Source organism: Malaclemys terrapin, chromosome 3, assembly GCF_027887155.1.
Source record: "Malaclemys terrapin pileata isolate rMalTer1 chromosome 3, rMalTer1.hap1, whole genome shotgun sequence".
In the NCBI taxonomy this organism is placed as follows: Eukaryota; Metazoa; Chordata; order Testudines; family Emydidae; genus Malaclemys; species Malaclemys terrapin.
Genome location: NC_071507.1, coordinates 79,630,426 through 79,654,123, shown reverse-complemented (window position 1 = coordinate 79,654,123; position 23,698 = coordinate 79,630,426). Strand labels below are relative to the sequence as shown.

Here is a 23,698-nt window from a genome sequence, read left to right as displayed (position 1 = left end):
CCAGACTAAATGAACTAATAGTTTGATGCTGTATGTCAACTCCAATAGTCCTTCTTCTAAACCCCAGTCTTGCTATTTACACCATACCACCCATTTATCGTAAACTGCAGGATTGGGGTCTGAATTACAAAAAGGCAGAGGCCATGGAAAATGCAGGATTACCATTCAAATAGTACTACTCCAATTTTAAATCTAACAATACTACAGATTTTAGAAGGCTGTTTTGTAATATTTTAACTTTGAGGTTTTTTTGAGTGGAATACTTACTGGAAGGATGAATTAGCTAACAAATGCCACGCTATGGAGTTACGCAAGAAACCCACACAATCATAGCATGTCAGCCAGCAGTTTCCAACATACCCTGTTTCCCCGAAAATAAGACAGTGTCTTATATTAATTTTTGCTCCCAAAGATGCGCTAGGTCTTATTTTCAGGGGATGTCTTATTTTTCAGAAATGAAAAATGCCTTATTATCGGTGGATGCCTTATTATCGGGGAGGTCTTATTATCGGGGGGATGCCTTATATTACAACGAGAGGCAAAACTGTAAGTAGGCCTTATTTTCGGAGGATGTCTTATTTTCGGGGAAACAGGGTAATAGCCTTTCAAATTAAGTGTCAGTACACCAAGGTACACAAACAAATTCCACACACACTCTCCATCAGCAAGGAAATCTATTTAATTTACAATATCCCAAAGGAGGCCAGGGCTACCCCCCTTCCAGTTTCTCCCTCTCCCCCATAGCTTCCTACTAGCTGATGCTCTGCAGCAACAAGAATCTGTCACAGTGCAACAGACACACATTGCTTCTTAGCAGTTCACACTAGCATTCTTATGTTGCAACAGAAGTAGCAAGTTGTCAGAGATGTCTGAAAATGATGTTTCAACTTTTTTGCAAAAGTTTAAAATGTTTGATATTTTTTCTTATTACTAGTCCTTTATTAAACTTAGAGCTGTCCTATACAGTCTCCTGTAAAGGCTGTGATTTTTTTCTTTAAGAACCCAAAGAAAACAGTTGCAAGTCAGGATGACTATGACATGAAACTTTGAATTCCAAAGTAAGAGGGCTAGTGTCTCAAAAAAACCCACTAAGGAAAATATGAATGTACTCATTTTTGGCAAAACTGGCAAAGAAAACATCTCACAAACAAATCACACCTTTCCTCTCCTCACCACTTACAATTTAGAGTAGGTTATAAAAACAGCACTGCCTGATGACTCCACTACAGGTCAACAAGTTACAAACTTTAAAAACACACACACACACACACACACACCTGGATACTTACCCAATAATTTCCATTTTGTTGTATTCATAAGTGTGCCAAATATTGCAATCTGACATATTATAGTCACTCTGTAAGCCATAGTCCCATATCTAGCAGTTTTATGCAAACACCTATTTACAGCACTTTCTGTATTACTACACCAATGCAACTCATGGTAATTTAATAGACTACATACACGCTAAAGCCTCCATTGCCAAGAGCATGTTCATAAGCAAACACCCACTAAGAAATTCTAGAAGTATTCATAACAAGAATTATTATTTCAGAATTTATAAACTGAAGTAATCATGAGAAACTGATCAAACACTGTTGTAGCATGAGATCTCCGAAGTGGTCAAATTACTTAAGATCAAAAGGGGAACACTACAGACAGACCATCACATTCCAAATTTTCAGGGACCACAGTTCAAATAGAATTTAAAGGAGGATCATTTTCACCCTTGTGTAGAGTGTGAGAGTTTCCACAGCAGATACTGTATATCTTCAGACCTGTCTATTTCCCTGTACAATATGAGTTTTCTGTCACTTTCAAAACAAAAAACTGCTGTGCACATAAGAGGATAGAAAAGAGGAAAATTGGAACTAACAAGTCCTCTAGCAACCTCGACATTACAGACCTGCCTCATCTTTTTCATGAGGAGAGAGACCTCTATTTGAAGCTGTGTTTCCTAAGCGGTGTTTCTTGTACTTTCACAAACAAGGATTGTGCTGTATGAGTTGAAACATTTAATACAGTATTACAGTTTTGCATATGGGATGTAGCATTCATGAAAGCATGCCCACTGACTGTCCTAGAAATGGAAGTCAGACACAGAACCAGCACAGCACTGACAGCAGCAATCACTGTTGTATGCAGTGTAGTTTTAGCCATGTGGGTCCCAGGATATTAGAGACAAGATGGGTGAGATATCTTTTTTTTTTTTTTTTTTTTTTTATTTCGAGCCACACAAAACTCTTCTTCGGGTCTGATATTTCCCAGAGCTCTGTGTGGCTCAAATGCTTGTCTCTCTAACCAACAGAAGCTAGTCCAATAAAAGATATTACCTCACTCACCAGCAATACACATTACCCCACCCTGACATTTAGGGACAACCCTCTAGGAATGAGAAGCTGTTCAGTTCCCAGGACTATCCAATCCTTGGCCCCTGCCAAGCCTATGATTACACTTGCAATGAGAATTTTAGAGAGTTCTAAACAGGGTTAGACAACACAGCAGTTAAAACGCTGTTCATGTAATCCTCCTGTTGCTATTTCCAGCAGAGTTTCTTTGGTGCTGCACAGTGACAACATTGACTAAGATGCTCAATATTAGCATCAGTGGAGCTCAACTGTCAGTGGCGTTTTTTTACCAGAGGAAACAAACTAAACTATTTTATTTTTCAGTTCTCACTTGAGTTGCCCCTTCGGAGTGAGACAGAAGGGCAGCGAGAGGTGATGATCTAACTCATTAACCCTGCTTGGCCTTAGAGGAGCTGCTAGAAAGGTGGATAGGATCATAGACTATTAGGGTTGGAAGAGACCTCAGGAGGTCATCTAGTCCAATCCCCTGCTCAAAGCAGGGCCAACCCCAACTAAATCATCCCAGCCAGGGTTTTGTCAAGCTGGACCTTAAAAACCTCTACTGATGGAGATTCCACCACCTCCCTAGGTAATCCATTCTAGTGTTTCACCACCCTCCTAGTGAAATAGTGTTTCCTAATATCCAACCTAGACCTCCCCCACTGCAACTTGAGACCATTGCTCCTTGTTCTGTCATCTGCCACCACTGAGAACAGCCTAGCTCCATCCTCTTTGGAACCCCCCTTCAGATAGTTGAAGGCTGCTATCAAATCCCCCATCACTCGTCTCTTCTGCAGACTAAATAAGCCCAGTTCCCTCAGCCTCTCCTCATAAATCACATGCTCCAGCCCTCTAATAAGACTCTCTTCAATTTGTCCACATCCCTTCTGTAGTGGGGGGGACCAAAACTGGATGCAGTACTCCAGATGTGGCCTCACCAGTGCCAAATAGAGGGGAATAATCACTTCCCTTGATCTGCTGGCAATGCTCCTACTAACACAGCCCAATATGCCATTGGCCTTCTTGGCAACAAGGGCACACTGCTGACTCTCATCCAGTTTCTCGTCCACTGTAAACCCCAGGTCCTTTACTGCAGAACTGCCGCTTAGCCAGTTGGTCCCCAGCCTGTAGCAGTGCATGGGATTCGTCCTTCCTAAGTACAAAACTCTGCACTTATCCTTCTTGAACCTCATCAGATTTCTTTTAGCCCAATCCTCCAATTTGTCTAGGTCACTCTGGACTCTATCCCTACCCTCTAGTGTATCGATCTCTCCCCCCAGCTTAGTGCCAACTGTGAACTTATGGAGGTTGCCATTCATCCCATCATCCAGATCACTAATCAGGATGTTGAACAAAACCATGCGCAGGAGGAGGAAATGGGCAAGGAGAGAAGCCCCAGGTATTGGGGAACTTGGGGTGGAGGCCGAGCCGCAGGTGTGTGCGCGAGATGAATGGGGGGAAGGGAGGGTCACTCACTTTCGTCCTGCCGTTGATTTTGTAGTTGCCCAGCTTGCCATTGCAATGGCGGATGAGATCGTCCATGCTGTTCATGAGGAGCCCGATGGTCTGGCAGCCCGGCTCCTTGCCCTCCACCCAGGTGATCTTGTCCCCGCGGATGTCCTTGGAGGAGTCGCTCTTCTGGCTGACCAGCTGCCCGTCGGTGAAGCGGCCGGTGTGGTGCAGGGCCCGCACCTCCCGGGCGATGCGCCCACCCACCTCCTTGCCCAGGAACTCGTCCACCACGCAGATGCCGTGCTTGTTCATGCAGGGCACGATGTACTCCAGCGCCAGCCGCTGCGGCACCAACGACTTGGTCTGCCCGTTCGGCCGCAGCGCGCCCCCGCCGGCCCCGGCCTGGCCCCCGCCCGGGTACAGGTTGGATTTGTCCCGGTACACGAGCCCCGCCTCCCCGCCCGGAGCCGCTGCTGCCGCAGCCTCCTCTTCGGCGGGGGCCGCCGCCTCAGACAGCGCAGCAGCGGCCGTGGGAACGTGGTTGTTTGTCAGAGGCGCCGCAGCCGCAGCCTCCTCCTCAGCGCCGAGGCCCGCGCCGGGCGGCACCTTCTTAGCTACGGCTCCAGCCTCCCCGCCGCCGCCTCCTGCTCCCGCGGCGGCCCCGGCGTGGTGCTCGGCAGCGCCCCCTGCCGCCGCCGCGCCGCCACCGCTGCGGCAGATGAGCTTGTGCTTCTTCCAGTCCTGGCGCTGGTGCTCCTTGCTGCAGTAGAAAGAGCTGCGGCAGCGGCCGCACCGCAGCAGGTTCTCCATCTTCCCGCACAGCTCGCAGTACTGCCGGTCCCGCTCGCTGCCGCCACCCCCGCCGCCCTGGCCGGCCCCGCTGCCCCCGCCGCTGTCATTGGCCATGGCGCCGCCGTCCCTGGTGCTCCGGGGGGTCGTGGGGGCCAGCAGCGCTCAGGCGGTCCGCGCTGGGAGGGAGCCTGGGAGGGCGGGCAGCTCTCACTGCATCATGGCCGTCCCTGCTCCGCGGCGGCCTCCGCTCCCCTGCCTGCCTCCCGCGACGGAGCCCGGGCCTCCTCCTGGGTGGGGAGTGGGCACCCGCGGGAGCCGAGGCCGCTCTGATCTCCCCAGGGGCTCAGGCTCGCCACCGCTTCATCGCTGCTCCGGCGAGGGAAGCAGCGGGGAGTGCCGGAGCCACCGCCGCCGCCTCTCCCCTCTGCGACGGGAACTAGGGTCTCCTCCTCTTCCCGGTGCGGGTCGGCGTCTCCTCCCTTCGCCTCGCCGCTGCCTGAGTCGGGGGGGTTGCGGGGGCGAGGAGGAGGCGCCACTATCTCTGCCCGCTTTGCACGTACGCCACTTCCAGCCAGCCTGCGCGGCCGGGGCGGGGCCGCAGAGTAGGGGGAGTGCGGGCCAGCTCAGCACTGCTGCAGCGTTGGGGGTGGGGCTGTAACACCCCTCCTGAGGGAGGTTTTAGTTCGTCAGCCACCTTAAAGGCCGTGATTTGTTTGTATTAGAGCAGATGGGGTGGATTTTGCCCTCAGTCACTTTAAGCAGCCCTGCCAGGACATGAGTAGACACCCTTTTGCTCTCTCTCCGGAGCCCAGTTGGAGCTGAGGCCAAACCAAAACCTTGGAACCAAGCACCCACATTTTACAAAAATCTGTTCTGACCTCCTCGCCCCGCCCCCCCTCAGTGCTTTGCGCTAAATGAACTACAGTTATTTATCTAATAGCAGCCATGTGCTCAGTGCTGTACAAACATAAGAAGTGGTGTGTCTGGTACATAGTAGGACACTCGATTTATAGTCCCAAATGCTGCCACTGATCTACTTAGTGGCCTTGGACAAGTCACTTAAAGAGAAGCAGCTTGAATTCACACTTCTGTCTGAAAATTATTTATTTACTATAGTTATAAGACCTAAGGTTACTATAATGGAAAGGTTAGCAAAATTGTGCATTTGACAACACTTTCTGCATAGTCAATTACACTATGGTTTCTCATGTACACATTTTCCGCTCATTTATTTATTTAGGATGGAGGGGGGTGTTTTGCAGAGCAACTGTGGAGAGGAAAACACTTTACCCCTCCCCCAAGAAAGACAATTTGGTTGTTAAATGACAACAGCTACCAGGGGGATAGAAACTACTTTTTAAAAAATTAGATTATAGATTAATGGCATCCCTTTAATTTATTGGTGTCTCAGTACCCTCATCCATAAAAGAATGTTAATAATACATATCCACATTAGTAAAGTGCACCAGGCTCCTCCACTGAAAAGCGATACACATAAATAGAGCCCTACCAAATTCACAGTCCATTTTGGTCAATTTCATGGTCATAAGATTTTTAAAATTGTAAATTTCATTATTTCAGCTTTTTAAATCTGAAATTTCATGGTGTAACTGTCCAGGTCCTGACCCCAAAAGGAGTTGTGCGGGGGTCGCAAGGTTACTAGGGGGGGTTGCATTATTGCTACCCTTATTTCTGCGCTGCTGCTGGTAGCGGTGCTGCCTTCAGAGCTGGGCAGCTGGAGAGTGGTGGCTGCTGGCCAGGAGCCCAGTTCTGAAGGCAGAGCCACCACCGGCAGCAGTGCAGAAATAAGGATGGCATGGCATGGCATGGCATTGCTACTTTTACTTCTGCGATGCTGCCTGCAGAGCTGGGCCCTCAGTCAGCAGCCACCACTCTCTGGCTGCCCAGCTCTGAAGGCAGCAGCACAGAAGTAAAGATGGCATGGTATGCTATTGCTACCCTTACTTCTGCTCTGCTCCTGGCAGGTCACTGCCTTCAGAACTGGGCGCCCTGCCAACAGCCACCGCCCTCTGGCTACCCAGCTCTGAAGGCAGTGCAGAGGGTGACCCCTCTGCAACTCCCTTTTTGGTCAGGATCCCCAATTTGAGAATTGCTGGTCTCTCCTGAGGGTAAAAACACAAAAGACCAGATTTCACGATCCATGATGAGTTTTTCATGGCCATGAATTTGGTAGGGCCCTACACACAAGTACAAAATATTATAAAAATGACAGGCAAGAAAAGCCAAGATTTAGATCAACAGCATGGATGTTTTGAGATAAGGAGAGCAAATCAAAGATGACATCTGCATTCTGGGCTTTAGTGACAGGGATGATTCCTAGTGGTGTTATTGACACTGATGGAGAAAGGAGGAAGTGGAGAGGGCAGACTAGATGGTCAGTTTTTGCCATTTCAAACTGATGATGTGAAAGTCAAAAGATGTCAGCTAAATGGACCAAGATGTAGGTATGGTTGGAGGTAGCCCAGCCAGGGCGGCTGATCTAGTAAGTAGCCTAGGACTTGAGAGACCCAGGTTTGAGTTTCTGCTGTTCAGAGCCATCCTGTCTATTGGACAGACTGGGGCAACCACCCCAGGCCCTGTGTTTTGGGGGGGCCCTGCGCTTTGGGACATGAGATCCAGGGCGGCTTGGGGGGTTAGCGGGGGGCCTGGTGCCAGCAGCAGCAAGCAACCCGGCCCCAGCGCACCCCGCTCCGCCGGATCCTGGCATCACTCGGGAGGAGACAGAAGCCAGAAAGAGGTGGGGTGGGGGTTTGGGGGAAGGGGTGGAATGGGACTGGGAGGGAGTGGAGAAGGGTGGGAAGAGGCAGGGCAGATGCTTGGGGGAAGGGGTGGAGTGGGGGTAGGGCCTGGGGCGGGGGAGGGGTTGTCCTTGGCCATTGACCTTAAGCAAGTCATTTTGGGTGGGATTCACACAGAGATTTAGGCACCTAACTCCCACTGATTTCAATGGTAGGTGCCTAAATACCTTTGTGAATCCCACCTTTATCCTCTCTGTGCCTCTGTTCCCTATCTGTAAAATGGGGATAATAGTACTTCCCTACTACAAAGGGGTGCTGTGAGGATTAAGATTGTGAGGCAGTCAGATACTATGGTAATGCAGGCTGTATAGGTAACTAATACAGATAGGAAAGGTAGCTTTAAGAGTTATTTGCATAGAGGTGATTAGTGGAACCTGAGCAGATGCAGTCACCTAGATAAAGGATGTAAAGGGAGGAGAGAAGTGTGCCAAGTGAGGGATACTCCCAGAAAGTGGGAGGAGGGAGGATTAAGTAAATTATTAGAGTCAGAAGGAGAATTAAAAGAGGACAGGATCATGAAAGCACAAAGGACAAGATTTCAAGGGGAGTGTGACCAGTGGTGTCTAAGGCAGCAAATAGAATAAAGGCCCTAAGATTTTGCCACGAGGTTGTTGAAAACCTTGGAGTTTGAGAAGGGTGGGAATCAGATTGGAGGAAATCAAGAACACAGTTGTAGGAAAGGAACTTGAGGCAATGCTTGGGTACAGGATTTTTAATGGCTTTAAAGATGAAGGGAGATGCGGTGGTAGTTGGGAAGGAAGGTGGGTCAAAATGGGTTTTTTAGACCATTGTATAAAGTGGGAAGATGTTATAACCTGGGTTTTCATACTTCGCCTGCCAGTGAGAGATGTTCTTTAACTACAAGCAGAGGAAACTGAATTTCTGAAATTTTGGGCCTGATTCTCCCTGCACTGGATTTAAGTCAAGAATAACTCAGTTGAAGTCAGTGGCTTTACAATGTTGTAAAACTGGCACAAGTGAGAGGAGAATCAGGTCCATTATTTTCTGAATTTTAAGAAATGATTGTAATGATGCTATATTCTGCCAGAGAAAAACTCTACTGTTAAAGATGAATGCATTTGTTGCCTTCTGCTTCAACGAATATAACTCACTATATCTAGGCATGAAGCTGAAGGCCACAGAAACTCCAATTGTTGCAATGCTCAACAGCTCATCTTTTAAGCAAGAAAAAGCACCATGGTGCAAATTTATCTCTGGGGTAACTAGTAATACTCATTAAGCCAGGAACTAATTTGGTTCTAAGAGGCCACAGTCCACTGGTTCCACCACATTTGTTAAAGGAGACAGTTCACGGTCCTGGTCCTAATTTTTAAGGTTCCTAATTATCTACAACTCCCCCCAAAACAACAGTACTACACAGAAACACTAAAGCTGATAGAGTCAAGCTTCATACTTGTAAAGGGTCAGATATTTTTCATGACTATGCAACTCACTACAAGGGGAGATTAGCTTCAGCACAAGCCCTAATGTGTTTAGAGTACAAAACAAAACTGCTTAATAAAAATCTTCCTGTAATTACAAAAGCTGAAGAAAGAAGGTAAGAGAACTGACTGGAAAGAAATGTATTATTTATATTGCTATAGTGCCTCCAATGTGCTAAGTGCTTTCTTAGCACATTGGAGGCACTATAGCACTTATAAAGACCGTGTTTTTGCCCCAAAGAGCTTGTCTGAAACAATGGATGGAAATGATGGGGGAAAGGGATACAATATAGAAGCATAGTGTGCAAGGTGATAGCTGGCACAAATTGAAAATTCAACATTTTTGTGGAGGGTTTAGTTTAGTTTGTTTTTTTTTCCCCCCTTCATAAATTATTCCCCACTCTCTTACCTAAAAATTATTAGGTGCCTGATTTCTTGTAGTTATCGTGACAGAAGTCAGTATTGAAAAGAGATTTGAAAGATGACAGGATAGTAGTCAGATGTATCAACTTGGGAGAAATACAAACAAAAGATAAAAAACAAGTAAATAACTTGTCCTGGGCAGGATTTTTTAGCATACACTTAATGCAAGTTAATAGTTTTTGTAATATTTTAGATTCTAATGTGATGGGAACATTAGAAATACTTAAAATGGATAGATGATTGAGCCAGATTTCTCTTTTCAGAGTCTAGTAATAATAACTTGGCATTTATATAATTGCTTTATATATAAACACTATGAAGACACTATAAAGTATTACTAGATGCAGAGGCTCTATAGGTATCCAGAAAGAAAGTTCAAAGTCTCTGGGAGGTAGATCAATAAGTATTGTCCCTATTTTGTAGATGGAGAAGTGGAGACAAAAGGTTAAGCCATTGTTCAAGAAAAAACATGGAACAAATCAGCCTTTTAAAAAATTAATAAAAGACCCCAAAACCCTACTCCAAGCATACTTTTTACCCAGAGTATGTCTACACTGAAAATGCTACAGTATAGCTGCTGCTGTAGCACTTCCATGTGTACACTACGTACTCCGAAAGGAGCGGTTCTACCATCAGCATAAGTAATCCACCTTCCCTAGAAGTGGTAGCTAGGTTGATGGAAAAACTCTTCCTATTGTCCTAGCACTGTCTACATGTGGGGTTAGTCAGCATAGCTATGTCTCTTAGGGGTGTGGATTTTTCATGCTCCGGAGAGACATAGCTATGGTGATGTAAGTTCCCAGTGTAGACCAGCCCCCAGAAAAGGCAGAAGTGTCAGACGCCATGAAGTCCAGTAGGGGTTTTGCTATTGCTATTGGTTTTACACAGAAGATACTCAGATATTATGATGATGGGAGGCAATATAAAATCCTAAAATAGATTAGATAGATAAAAGGACAGAGGTCACTGACAAAGCCAAGATTAAAATTCAGGATTCCCTGATTCCAAGAACAACAAAGAGTCTGGTGGCACCTTAAAGACTAACAGATTTATTTGGGCATAAGCTTTCGTGAGTAAAAACCTCACTTCTTCGGATGCATCCGAAGAAGTGAGGTTTTTACTCACGAAAGCATATGTCCAAATAAATCTGTTAGTCTTTAAGGTGCCACCAGACTCTTTGTTGTTTTTGTAGATACAGACTAACACGGCTACCCCCTGATACCTGATTCCAAGACTTGTTCTCATTCCTCCAGACCTCACTGTCATCTATCTCTCAGCTAGACTGGTTTCATTCTGCTAAAAGAGTTGAATCACTGACATAAATAGCGGCAATTTTCAAGCTTGCTTTTCATCCTAATGAGTGAACTGCAGTGAGTTTGCAGCTCTTCCAGGTAAAACTAAAGGATTGTTTTTCTGAGTTTCATTCTCTGTTAAGCTCACATCATTTCTAATCAGGAGATACTGTACAAAGTACAGCCACAAGTCTATGCAAGTGCTCTTTTGATGACTGCATGTTGTTGTCCTCATCTATTCAAAGGGTTAGTGCAGTTTGTCCATTCAGTAATACCTACTACTTCCTTTCTGCAAAGCTAGGAAATGTTCTTACACAGGAGTTTAACACCACCACTTTGGGTTGCTTTTTTAAAATTAAGAAAAGTCAGCTTAATAATCATAATGCTCTTATGTCTTCTTACTTTGTACAGAAAATAGAGAACCTTATCCTGTGAGTTGCTGAGACACTTCAGTTCCCTTTGAGGTGAATAGGAATTCATGAAACTCAGCAGCTTTCAGGATCAGGTTCCTAGTTCTCAAAAATACAGCGGGCCTGCTTCCCCACTGTCTTGCACCTTATGTGTGCAAGGGGTGTGTAAAATGGTACCAAATCAGAATGGTAGCATTTCATAACCACTTTTTAAAGGTGTAAATTACTGCACAAGATTCAAGATAATGGAGAATCAGAGACAAAATCTAGTTAAGATTTCAAAATGCCTTGGGCCAAATTCTGCCCTTGAAGGCATGACACATAGGGATTTGAATTTGGCTCTATAAGATTCATGGGTGCATCTACACTCCAACCCCGCATGTAGCAACCTGCGGACATGGGCTTACCTAGGACCCATGTTGCCCAGCTCCAGTTTGAGGCTCTGCCCCAGTCCTATTGGGAGAGTCCCATTGGCCCTACTTAAGCCAGCCGGTGTCCCTGTCCTTTTCGTAATAAAAGACAGCAGCCTCGGGCTCTGTGTCAATTACTGAGCCCTAAATTAGATGATAATCTGGAACTGCTATTCACTACCTCTAATCCATGAGTTGTTGGACCATGAGGTGGCCCCCTGCATATTCATCAGACTGGATCTTCAGGGAGCTTACAACATTCCAGCAATTCATTAATGATGTGCTACAATACCTACTGGACCAGTTTGTAGTAATATACTTAGATGACACATTGATTTCCTCAGATTACTTGGACCAGTACACCACACACATCCGCATAGTGATGGAGGGACTACGACAACACAGTTCCTAAACTGAACTTGAGAAGTGTGCATTTGATCAGACCTCAGCTTAGTTCCTCAGTTTCATTCTGTCTCCAAAAAGGAATCAAGATGGATCTTTGCAAGGTCCAGGCTGTCTGTAACTGGGCAGCTCCCGGCAATGTGTGTAATCTACAACATTTTTTAGGCTTTGCAAACTTTTACTGGATGTTCATCTTGAATTTTTCAAAACAAGCCAAGCCCCTCACTACCCTACTCCATAAAAATGCCCAGTTGCATTGATTGCCAGATGCCCAGCATGTATTTGAGCAGCTAAAGCTTGCCTTCACCATTGCTCCAGTATTAGTCCATCCAGATATGATGCAAGTTTTCATTGTGGAAGTCAACAACTCTAGCACTGTGATCAAGGCCATCCTCTCCCAGAAGCATGGACCCAAGAAAATACTGCATCCCATCACCTGCTACTCAAGGAAGCTTACCCCTGCTGAGAAGAGCTATGAGACCTTGGACAAAGAGCTCTTGGCAATTAAGACCACCTTCGAAAAATAGCGACATTACTTGGAAGAGGCCTGGCATCCAATCCAAATGTTTATTGATCACAACAACCTGGAGTACAGTGCAAGGCCAAGGCCCTAAATCAGCAACAGCTCTAGTGGTCTCTATTCTTCTTCCAGTTCAATCTTACCTTGACCTGCTGCCCTAGAACTAGAAGTGGCAAGGCTGACGCCTTGTCCCAAAGGCATGGCTCTTAGCAATGAGAGCCCAATTCGGAACCACATTCTCAAGTCCTATAATTTCCTTAATGCAACCCACTGCCAGTACCTGCTCATGCTCATCTTCTCTCCCTCTGTCTTTGGAATTCCACCTGATGAGTTGGCCATTATCAACCAAGAACCACATGACACCCGGGAGGGGATCACACTTATAAGGGACTGCATGCATGTTCACCCCCAAGACCTCCAAGAATGGTGGTTCTTTAACTGTGCCATGACACCACCCTGATAGACACTTGGTGCAACATAAAACAGGATAATTAATGTCCCGATACTTCTAGTGGCCTCGTATGCGCTCCACAATAGAGACCTTTTTCACTTCCTTCCAGGTGTGTGCCTGCACCAAGATGCCATGCTAGATACCCTGCAGTCTCCACCAATCTCTAGACACCCCATCTCAGCCCTAGAAGGCCATTTCCCTGGTCTTTATGGTGGACCTACCAGAATCCCCACAGGGAAAACTGCCCAGCTCTGGATAAACAATGTGGTCCATCTTCATGGCTTTCTAGATCAGGTCACCTCTGACTAGGGGCCCACTTCTGGCATGACACCCTACATCTATTAGGGTTCCATGCACACCTGTCTTCTGCCTACCATCCTCAGTCAAATGGCCAAATTGAAAGAATCAACCAGATCCTAGAAAAAAAAATTATGGTGATACATCAACCATCACCAGGATGGCTGGTCCTCACTGTCACCATACACTGAGTTCTCATATACTAATGCAGACCATGAATCCACAGGCCACGGTCTGTTCTTTGCCAACTATGGGTACCATCTCCCCCTCTCCCCCGCCCCCGATTTCACTCACAACTATCCAACCTCCTTCCCCCCAACCCATTGACCTCAGATCTAGTACAATACATCCATCACATCCAAGAGGAGGTGAAGGGACACCCTGAGAAGGCAAAGGAGGACTACAAAAAGCATGCAGATAAACATAGACAATAAGGCCCCACCTACACCGTGGGACAAAAGGTATAGCTTTCTACACGACACCTCCACATGGACAGACCTTCTTGGAAACTAGACCACCATTTCCTTGGCCTGTACCAGATTCAGCGACCAATCAACCTGGTCACCTTTGAACTGCAGGTCCCTTGATCCCTTAGAGTCCACACCATACTCCATGTCTCACTTTTAATACCCTATTCTGAGAACACTTTCCCCATAAAGTCCAATCACCACCAATGCACTACCATTGCAAGTACAAGGTCAGGATGAATATATTATCCAAAAAGTCCTCAATTCTAAGATCAAGCAGGGCAAATTACAGTACCTAATTGACTGGGAAGGTTATAGTCCAGAAGAACACACTTGGGAGCCAGCTGAAAACATTCTCACACTCACCCTGGTATGGGACTTCCACAGGCACCACTATGAGAAACGTGGACCCACATCACCCAGAAGGTACTGGTAAGGGACTGGGGGTGCTGTCATGACCCATGAGTCTCAAAACTGGGTCCATAGGAGCAGCCACACTCCATCCCTCCATGTGGCAGCCTGCTGACAACTGCTTATCTAGGATGCATGAAGCCGAGCCCCAGTTTGAGGCTCTGCCCCCTGAGGTCCTAGTGGTGGTGTCCCAGAACAGCTGATTGGCCCACTGGCCATACTTAAGCCAGCAGCAGGAACAGGAAGCTGTCTGACAAAAGGGCTCCTCCCTGTTCTGGAGTGTGTGCCTTTTGGCTCCAGCTCGATTTCCTGACATCCTGACCCGGTGTGATTCCTGGCATCTGATTCAGGGTTCTAATCTTTAGTTTGTCTCCTGCCTCTGATCTCCCAGTATCCTGACCCAGCAGATTCTTGACTCCTGTGTCATGAGTGTTGACTCTGGCTCAGACCACTAGGTCTGACTGCCCATGACCCAGTTCTGACATGTGCGTATTCTGAGTTTACACTAGTCTGAAGTCCATTCAATTTCTTCAGATTTAACCCTATGTAACAGAAGAATTTGGCTGCTAATCATTGAATTTCATAATATTGACCAACTTTGAATTTTAAAGGAAAAACTGTCATAATCTCACTCATTTAGTCCAATCCTCTTGACAAGTGAGAATGGTTCTACAATATTCTCTCTATAAACTCATTTAGCCTTGCCTTAAATATTGCAGGATTCCTTCAGGCTCTTCAGTTAAAATTGCCCCACCCTCTGTAACTTTAATGCATTGCCCTTCCCAGAATACAAGTTGATCTTGTACTGAAAATGTAGTGGCCTGATCTAGGGGAGGGGTTGATACACATTTATATGGAGCGTCATTAAAATGCATTTATGACCGCTGTAAGAAATTGTTTACTCAGTATGTTTAGATTTTGATAAGGAAGAATAGATTGTATGTTACAGAACAACATGTTTTTGAATCTGGGGATACTGCTGACAGTGATCCGTAGCTGTCAGTCTATGAAAACGTAACCAGATTTTACAAGAAGTTCAAGACCATCTCATTCTGGTTTTTGTCTTCATTTTAAACTTTGTATTGTGAAAAGCCAAAGGCATATAGTGGGCTGCATATGCAGCTCTCTGTGTTACGTGGGCCGCATCCACACAATATAAATATACACACACACACACAGGCCGCAGCTGTGCTGATTTGACTGCAGGCAGCCTGTGGCCTGCGGGTTGAGAACCACTGCTCTAGAGGGAGGGTCATTAACCATTGATTTTTCTAGAAAAAGAACTCCCTCTCTAACAGTCATACATATTTTTTACCCTCTGGTTCAAGCAAGCTGTCAAGCTTTGTGGGTGCTTAAAGTCTGATTATGGCCAGAAAAAATACCTTTTAAAAACATTTTCCTGAAATTTACTGTTTGAAATGAATGTGTTTATCAGCATATTTAACAAATAAACAGCTCTGTAAACAAAAGTCCTTTTGTATAAAACAGGTCAGAAGAGGCAGCATCAAGGCAAGCTTCTGTACTGGCCACAGCAATGTTCCTCAAACCTGCTGTCAAGGGACACTTAGAATTAGAGTAGTAACACAAATCTAAAGTGAATCCCTTCAGCATTGAATGGAGTTACAGAGTGCCACAAAGTAATCATAACACAACTTTTTTACTTTGCATTGTGATGTTTGTTTCATGTCCTTGTGTCAGCATGATTCAGCATCATAACATACTGAGAAAACATCAAGGTGAAAACAATTCAAAGTAATGCTAGGATTCCATGCCAGGCTATAATTATTTTGCATTTATCTTTAATCTATTTGATGCTATCTTCCCATTCCTCCTCTTTCAGCTACTGGGGGACCAGCACTCTCTCTCTTTCTCTCTCTCTCCCCTGTGTTTCCTGCTACCGAGAGGGGATAGGAGGGGTCCTGATTACTCTGGTGACTTTCACTTCCCCTGCAACCTCACAAGAAAATGTGTAGTAGAAAGGTTCTGATCCTACCCAGGGAATCCTTGGGAGCCGCATGCAGGGCCTCAAAGAAACACGTGGCTTTATAGCTGAGAGTTGTATCTCACTGAATTACAGGGTAGTTCAGTCCCCATGCTCATTCAGTCCTTGATCTTTCAGACATTGCCAGCAAGGAAGCCAAGCATAGTGCTAGTCTTCATCTCCTAGACGTTGGATGGAGCCCATTAACCAACTTCATATAGACAGCCAAAGAGCAATCAGTTAGCAATGGCTTTCAGTCACTACCAGACTGGGACAGATTCTAACCAGTGAACTGGAGGTGAAAGGCTCTGTATCTTATCACCAACTTCCTCTTTGGGCTTGTCTACATTGGGAAGGTTTTTTAATTAAACTGCCTTGCATTCACACACAGAATTTTTTTTTCAAATTATCTGGCGACATTGTGAATTGGAGAATCCATTTTTAAAGTGAATTCATTTCAGGATGAGTTATTTCAGAAAAAGGTTCATTCGGACACATCTGTACTTTGGATTAACTTTCTGCCTCTGGCAGTCCTCCCACTGCTATCCCGCAATGCATTGCGTTCCACCTGGATCAACCTGTCTGTCAGACTAGCAGCACTGCAGGGGTTGAAAAAATTGTAAGGCAGGCTTGTTTATGGAAACAGCATATAGAAAGAAAAAACAAGATAGAAAAATACTTTGCTTCCCAGCATGAACAATGCCCTAGGCTTTTAGCTATCTTGGCATTTAAACAAGGTATATTTCCAACATGAGACATTTCATAATGCGTAGAGATTATAAGGCACTCATGGCTATTATTAATAAGCCTCTCATCATTGTTAATCCCTTGGGTTCAGAACTTATTTTGCAGGGCACTTTGTGCTGATCTGCGGGTGTTATAAAAGGTAATTTAAGGTAGAGATAGTGCTCTATTTTGGCACAAACATTGCAAGACGATGCAGCAGTCTCGGGGCTGCCTGTACAAACAGCACTGCCTTTCCAGTCCTGCATCACCTCTAGGGGATCCTTCTGGTGAATAACATCACTGCACCTCTTGCTGGTTTGCCCACTGCCATTTCAAACAAGAGCCTTCTTCTCTTCCTCTTGGTGACACCCCTCAGGGTAACATCCTCCAAAGTAAAGGCAGCCTGATGAGGTGCACATGCAATTACTAACTTGTCCCTACTTCCCCAAACCCTTCCAGCCCACCACAAACTCAGGCTTGGCACATGGGTCCTATACAAAAGGGAGGTAAAGCAGAAAAGTATCTCCAAGTTCACCCAGGAATGGGAAGAGGCTTCTCATTTATTTATTTCTGAAGTTGAGGAACAAGCAACATTTTGTCCTTGTCTCTATGACAACAAATGATTGGTATAACTACTTCTGTTTCTCACCTCCCCCAGTTCCTGCACCTGAAGCAATGCAGCCTCCACAGACTGGAGTATTATCATCCTCTGGAAGTTTGACAAATCTCTGGATGAAGAAAAAGAGGACAAGGGAGGAACTATTTGCATGTCTGCATTCCAAAAAAAGGATAAGACGACAGAAAAGTGAAGGGAATGGTCTTTTTGCAGAGAGAGAACAGAAAATTGACAAGGGAGAGCATGGAGAAAGATAGCAATATGCAGTAACAGCTGGTGGAGTTGATATAGAAGCAGACAGTCCTGCTGGAGAACATTTTGGTACAATGTTCCCACCCAGCAACCTCACTCCAAGCCCAACCCTGCCATGTCCTGAAGCCCATGGAGAACAATGCCTACTGGGAGCAGCACTACACTACAGTGAAAACTGGGGCCATCTTCACTCCTATAACTACGAGTGCTTGTTTCTTCCCTCACTATTTGAAATGGGGTGCATAGACCCCACACTTCAGCTGCCAGGAAAGGTTTAATAGATTGATCTATTACTTCTCCAGCTGCGACCAAGTGACCAATTAGCAACAGTTGACATAAAAGGCTGCAGGTCTGGCAGAAGGGTGGTCACAACCTCGCAGGGTCCTAGAATCCAGGCTGCAGCCTGAGCCCAAATGTCCACAGCAATTAAACAGACCCTTAGCCCAATCCCTGAGAGCCTGAGCCAGCTGGCATGGGCTAACCATGGATTTTTAATTGCACTGTAAACATACCCTAAGTGACCTGGCCAGAGGGCTGAGTCACAAGAAGGGACAGATCACCCTTTGGTCCAAGGTGCTGTTGGCAGGACATGACTGAAATAGAGGAGGTGCTACACTATGCCCAGCCATGAGGAGGCACACAAATCACGGATTGAAGTTTTGACACCATCCTACATCCCAAGCATAGGGCAGCAGTCAGAAGCCCTGCACCTACACACATTTGTGACTAGGACAGCACTTTAAGCATGTGTGCCACATCTGCACTATGTTCCATAAAGGTTGCACTATTCTTTGTTGTGGTTTATATTCCACTAGTCTAACTTGGTGTTATATTCAGTTAAGGTTTTTATTAACCTCACTACTTTACATTCACTATATTATTGACAGAGGTTCAATACAATTTCATCAAATCACATGTGCTAGACAGCATAACAAAATGTCCTTTCATGGAATCATTGTGCAAAGCATAACAAAATTGCATTTCATCAAATTTTACAGACAGACTAATGAAAACCTTACATAATGCATAATAAAATTTCATTTTAGTTTCTAGCTTCCAAGTGGAAGCACAGGTCATTCCTGATTGTTTGCTGCAGTCTGCAGGGGCAGCCTTTCCCTGACGTTCTTCTTGTTGCTAACATACCTGTAGAAACCCTTCTTGTTACCCTTCACATCCCTTGCTAGCTGCAACTCCAATTGTGCTTTGGCCTTCCTGATTACACCCCTGCATGCTTGAACAATATTTTTATACTCCTCCCTAGTCATCTGTCCAAGTTTTCACTTCTTGTAGGCTTCCTTTTTGTGTTTAAGCACACCAAAGATTTCTCTGTTAAGCCAAGTTGGTTGCCTGCCATATTTGCTATTCTTTCTGCACATCGGGATAGTTTGTTCCTGCACCGTCAATAAGGATTCTTTAAAATACAGCCAGCTCTCCTGGACTCCTTTCCCCTCATATTAGCCTCACAGGGGATCCTGCCCATCAGTTCCCTGAGGAGGTCAAAGTCTGCTTTTCTGAAGTCCAGGATCTGCATTCTGCTGCTCTCCTTTCTTCCTTTTGTCAGGATCCTGAACTCTACTATTTCATGGTCACTGCTGCCCAGGTTCCCACCCACTTCTACTTTCCCTACCAATTCTTCCCTGTTGGTGAGCAGCGGGTCAAGAGTAGGGTTACCATATTTCAGCAAGCAAAAAAGAGGACGGGAGGAGCCCCGCCCTAGCCCCGCCCCTGCCCCTCCCACTTCCCGCCCCCTCAGAACCCCCAACCCTCCCCCCGTTCCTTGTCCCCTGACTGCCCCCTCCTGGGACCCCTGCCCCTAACTGCCCCCCAGGACTCCACTCCCTATCTAAGCCTCCCTGCCTCTTGTCCCCTGACTGCCCCAACCCTTATCCACACCCCCACCCCCAGACAGACCCCTGGGACTCCCACGCCCCATCCAACCACTCCCCACCCCCTGACAGCCCCCCCCCAGAACTCCCGACCCATCTAAACCCCTCTGCTCCCTGTCCCCTGACTGCTCCGATCCCTCTCCGCACTCCTGCCCCCTGACAGCCCCCCCGAGAACTCCCAACCCATCTAAACCCCTCTGCTCCCTGTCCCCTGACTGCTCCGATCCCTCTCCGCACTCCTGCCCCCTGACAGCCCCCCCGAGAACTCCCAACCCATCTAAACCCCTCTGCTCCCTGTCCCCTGACTGCGCCGATCCCTCTCCCCACTCCTGCCCCCTGACAGCCCCCCCCCCAGAACTCCCAGCCCCCCACCCCCCCGCTCCTTGTCCCCTGACTGCCCCCTCCTGGGACCCCTGCTCCTAACTGCCCTCCAGAACCCCACCCCCTACCTAAGCCTCCCTGTTCCTTATCCCCTAACTGCCCCCTCCTAAGACCCCCCCAACTGCCCCCCAGGACCCTACCCCCTACCTGTACCCTGACTGCCCAAAACTTTCTCCACTCCCCCCAAAAAGCCCCCCCCCCGTTTCTTGACTGCCCCCTCCAGAACCTCCCTGGCCCCCTTACCCTGCTGCTCAGAACAGGGTGTTGGGCTCTGTGCGAGCCGAGCCGGACACATGGCTGCGCTCCCCAGCACAACAAAACCCGGTCCCTGGCCCTGCACAGTGCTGCTGGACCAGGCTGCAGGGGAGAGCTGCCGGCTCAGAATGCAGGGCGGATCCGGCTCCTCTACAGCTGCTCCAGAGTCCAGCCCGGGACTTCCCTGCAGCCCTCCCAGCCGCTCGCTCTGCTCTGCCGGGGGAGGGGGGGAATCCCGGACATTTTGAGTGTTTTACAAATTCCCCCCGGACGCTATTTTTAGAACAAAAAGGAGGACATGTCCGGGTAAATCCGGACGAATGGTAACCCTAGTCAAGAGGAGCACAGCCCTTAGTTGGTTCCTCCAGCACTTGCACCAGGAAGTTGTCCCAAACACTCTCCAAAAACTTCCTGGATTGTCTGTGCACTGCTGTATTGCTCTCCCAGCAGATGTCAGGGTGATTGAAGTCCCCCATTTGAAGGGAAGTAGGTTAAAACCGGCAATTGAGGTTCACTTATTTCCAATTAGTTATTTCATAAATATTTATATGCAAAAAACATATTCCAAAAAAAAATTCCCCATGTAGACAAACCCTTAGCATTTCATATTCTTCATCAATAGTTTTCATACCACATTTAAGGACTAAACTTGCTCCCATCAGAGACAGTGGGAGTTCTTCCATGGGGTGCATGAGCAGGTCTTTAATTAGCAATCCTGCCAGGCGCTGATCATCTCCTGTGTAGTAGCAAACCGTCAATTCCCAGAAAGTCAATGAGAGATGAACATGCTCAGCACCATCCCTAAGACTAATGCAGAGGCTCTTTGAGAATATATAATGTACAAACAGAAGTCAGAGGGAATTGAGAGCTTCTCTAAGAAGGCTCTTGGCAACTTGCAGGATTGAGCATTTGAAGTGGACTTGATTTTGTAGCATTTTATGCAGACACCTCAAGTTGCTGTACACAATTTAATTAATGCTGCTTCAAAGACACAGTCTCTTTAAACCTTGGCGGTCTATAAGAAGGTAGAGGGTTAACACCCAACTGATTTTTTTCTCCAATGTCAGATCATAATAATGACTTTTATTGTTAACAATACTGCAGGAGCAGGGGGTTCCCACTCCACCCCATCCAAAGCTCTGGAGAGGATTTCAAAAGCAATTAAGGAAATGGTGGAGACTCCTCTGCTAGAAGAGCTAGAATCTTTGGATGAATGCACAGTTCTTCTCTTTTCTTCTGTTGGGCAGCTAATCAATTTTAATTTATCTCCTTTTACATTCTTCACTTCTAGTGAGGACAGTCATCTACCATAAGTAATAGAAATTCCAAGACAAGAAAGATCTTAACATTTGCGGCTATGAAAGGGGAAACTTGTCTGTGTGTTTCAGTAATCTAAGAGAGGAAGGAAAAGACAATAGTCAGAGTTTTTGTACTGATAAACCTAACTGAGGAATTTGTTATTTCTCAGTAAATGTAGATCTCATGATGGGCCAACTTCTAGACAAGAATGGGTGTGAACTTAGTTTTGTTTGTTTGTTGGGTGAGCAGTGGTCTTTCCCTTCTTTCTTGGAAAATGGAATTACAATATCATTTATGTAATGCTGCAAGCATGTACAATGCTTTGTAAAAACAAACCAGACACAATATTTACCCTGAAGAGCTTACAAATGAAAATAGAGAACCCCTGTGTAGCAAGGTCGAGACTCACCGGTGCAGCACCTCCTGCTGGTTATCTGGGAATTAGCTCTTTTCCACCCTCAGAGCACCCTCTGCTGGCCAGTGTCTCACCTGCCTCAGGCCCCATGTCCCTCCCAAACCGCAGTGCCCCTTTACCTCAGGGTTCTGCTCCAGCAGTACCCTCAGTCTCTCGGTCTCCCCTCCCAGTGGAACCCCCAAACCCTCTATCCCCACCTTGCCTCAGTGGCTACTGCCAGTCATCATCTAGTCTACGCTCACTGGGGCACACTACAGTCTGTAAAGGCCACTCATCATTGGCAAGGGGGTCAGACCTGCTGCCTCTGCCTATCCCCAGGCTACCCCTCTGCAGCCCCAGTACCTGTGTGCTCCTCCTTTCCCTCTATCCCCATGCCTGGGTCTCTGTGTGTGCCCCCATACCTCCACACCACCTTCTCATTTATTTCTTTCTGACTGGGAGAGAAGTCTTTCAGGCTGTCAATGTTTTAAACTGTACTGGGCTGGGAAGATCAGCAGTATAGGTAAAATGTGGGATGTTGTTATGTTGGAATGTGATACTGGCTGCCTGCCATCAACTGGTTCTTTGATCTATAGTTAATTACAGAGGTGGTAGAAACTGCTGCCTCTGCTAGCCAAATGCAAGTGGCTTTGTGTGTCCCCCATTTCCTCCTCCTGTTTTTTTCAATGTAGTTCACCAAAATCAATAAGATTCTGGCAATTGATGCCTATAACATTTCCTGAAATTTTGAAATTGATTGGATGAGGTGTTCAAAAGTTATTACATTACAGACAGAGAAATGCATTGAATTAAATATAAGTACTCACTTCTCTCAGCCAACCAGTATAACCGCTGTGTAGATGCTCTTATTCCAGTATAAAATGACTGTGACGGGGCAGATCAGTCCTGCACTGGTACGGCAGGCATTAATCCTTCCCTCCTTGCAGAGGAAGCCCCACCCCTGGGGCTCTGCTGGGCATGCTCCACCTGGAAGTCAGGTATAAAAGCTGCAGAGCTGCTCAGTCAGGGAGAACCACTAGAGGAGAAGAGTGGTTGTGCTCTCCAGCAGAAGTGAGGCCTGCACCCTAGGATGCAGAGGCCAGATGTGCTGCAGAGGGGATGTAGAGGATGCCAGGGATCTGGCTGAATCTGAGGAATGGGTAGGAAGTGACCCAGGGAGGGCTTAAAGCGGAATGGTGCTGAGACTGTTTGGGCTGGTGTGTTTGGGGAGAATCCCTGTCAGACCACTGGTGAGGAGAACTTGCCACCAACAGGGCCCTGGGTTAGGACCTGGTGGAGGGAGTTCACCTACCTTGGCCACTCATCTGTGAGAGGGGTGGCCCACCCAGTGAGTTGGTTGGATTCTGGCCACTAGGCTGCACTACCCTAGTGGGGCATTGTATGGACCCCAGCCACTAGGATGCATTATCCCACTAGGAAAGTGAAAGTAGATGGACTCTGGCCATTGGGTCACAGTGTGATAATTAGAGGGGTTTAGAACATGGACTTGGGTGTAGAGAGGTGGTGTTACCCCCTTGACTTATGGGGCTGATGAGGTACTAACACTACCACAGTGACTTTTTTGAGTTTAGTTTAAGCCATTCCCAAGCTACCACTTTACAAGTACTCCTCTATTGTGCTGAAACATTTCTGATGGCATACTGTTTTACCTGAACAATGTTGTTAGGGTTTCTTCAAGAGCACCCCAATGCTATAGACTCTGGCCGCTAGGCCAGGCTGCCCTGCACTGAAGGGTGGTGCTATAGACTCTGGCTACTAGGCCACGCTGCCCTGCACCGAAGGGTGGTGCTATAGACTCTGGCCGGTAGGCCACACTGCCCTGACCCCAGGAGCGTGGACTGTCACAAGCCCACTCATCTCAATGAGATGTCCTCAGCTGAAAGAAGAACAGGAGTACTTGTGGCACCTTAGAGACTAACAAATTTATTAGAGCATAAGCTTTCGTGGACTA

The 23,698-nt window shown here is 46.6% G+C and overlaps 1 protein-coding gene across 2 annotated transcripts in view; it reads right to left on the bottom strand.

The window, feature by feature from the left end:
- The window catches only part of EGLN1 (egl-9 family hypoxia inducible factor 1), a 43,660-nt gene extending 38,476 nt beyond the window's left edge, over positions 1 to 5,184 (bottom strand). For both annotated transcript variants that reach the window (XM_054022966.1, XM_054022967.1), the window contains exon 1: positions 3,825 to 5,184. In XM_054022966.1, coding sequence (XP_053878941.1) covers positions 3,825 to 4,706 — 882 coding nt within the window. In that variant the 5' untranslated portion in view covers positions 4,707 to 5,184. The remainder of the gene's footprint in view (positions 1 to 3,824) is intronic.
- Positions 5,185 to 23,698: the final 18,514 nt, after the last annotated feature.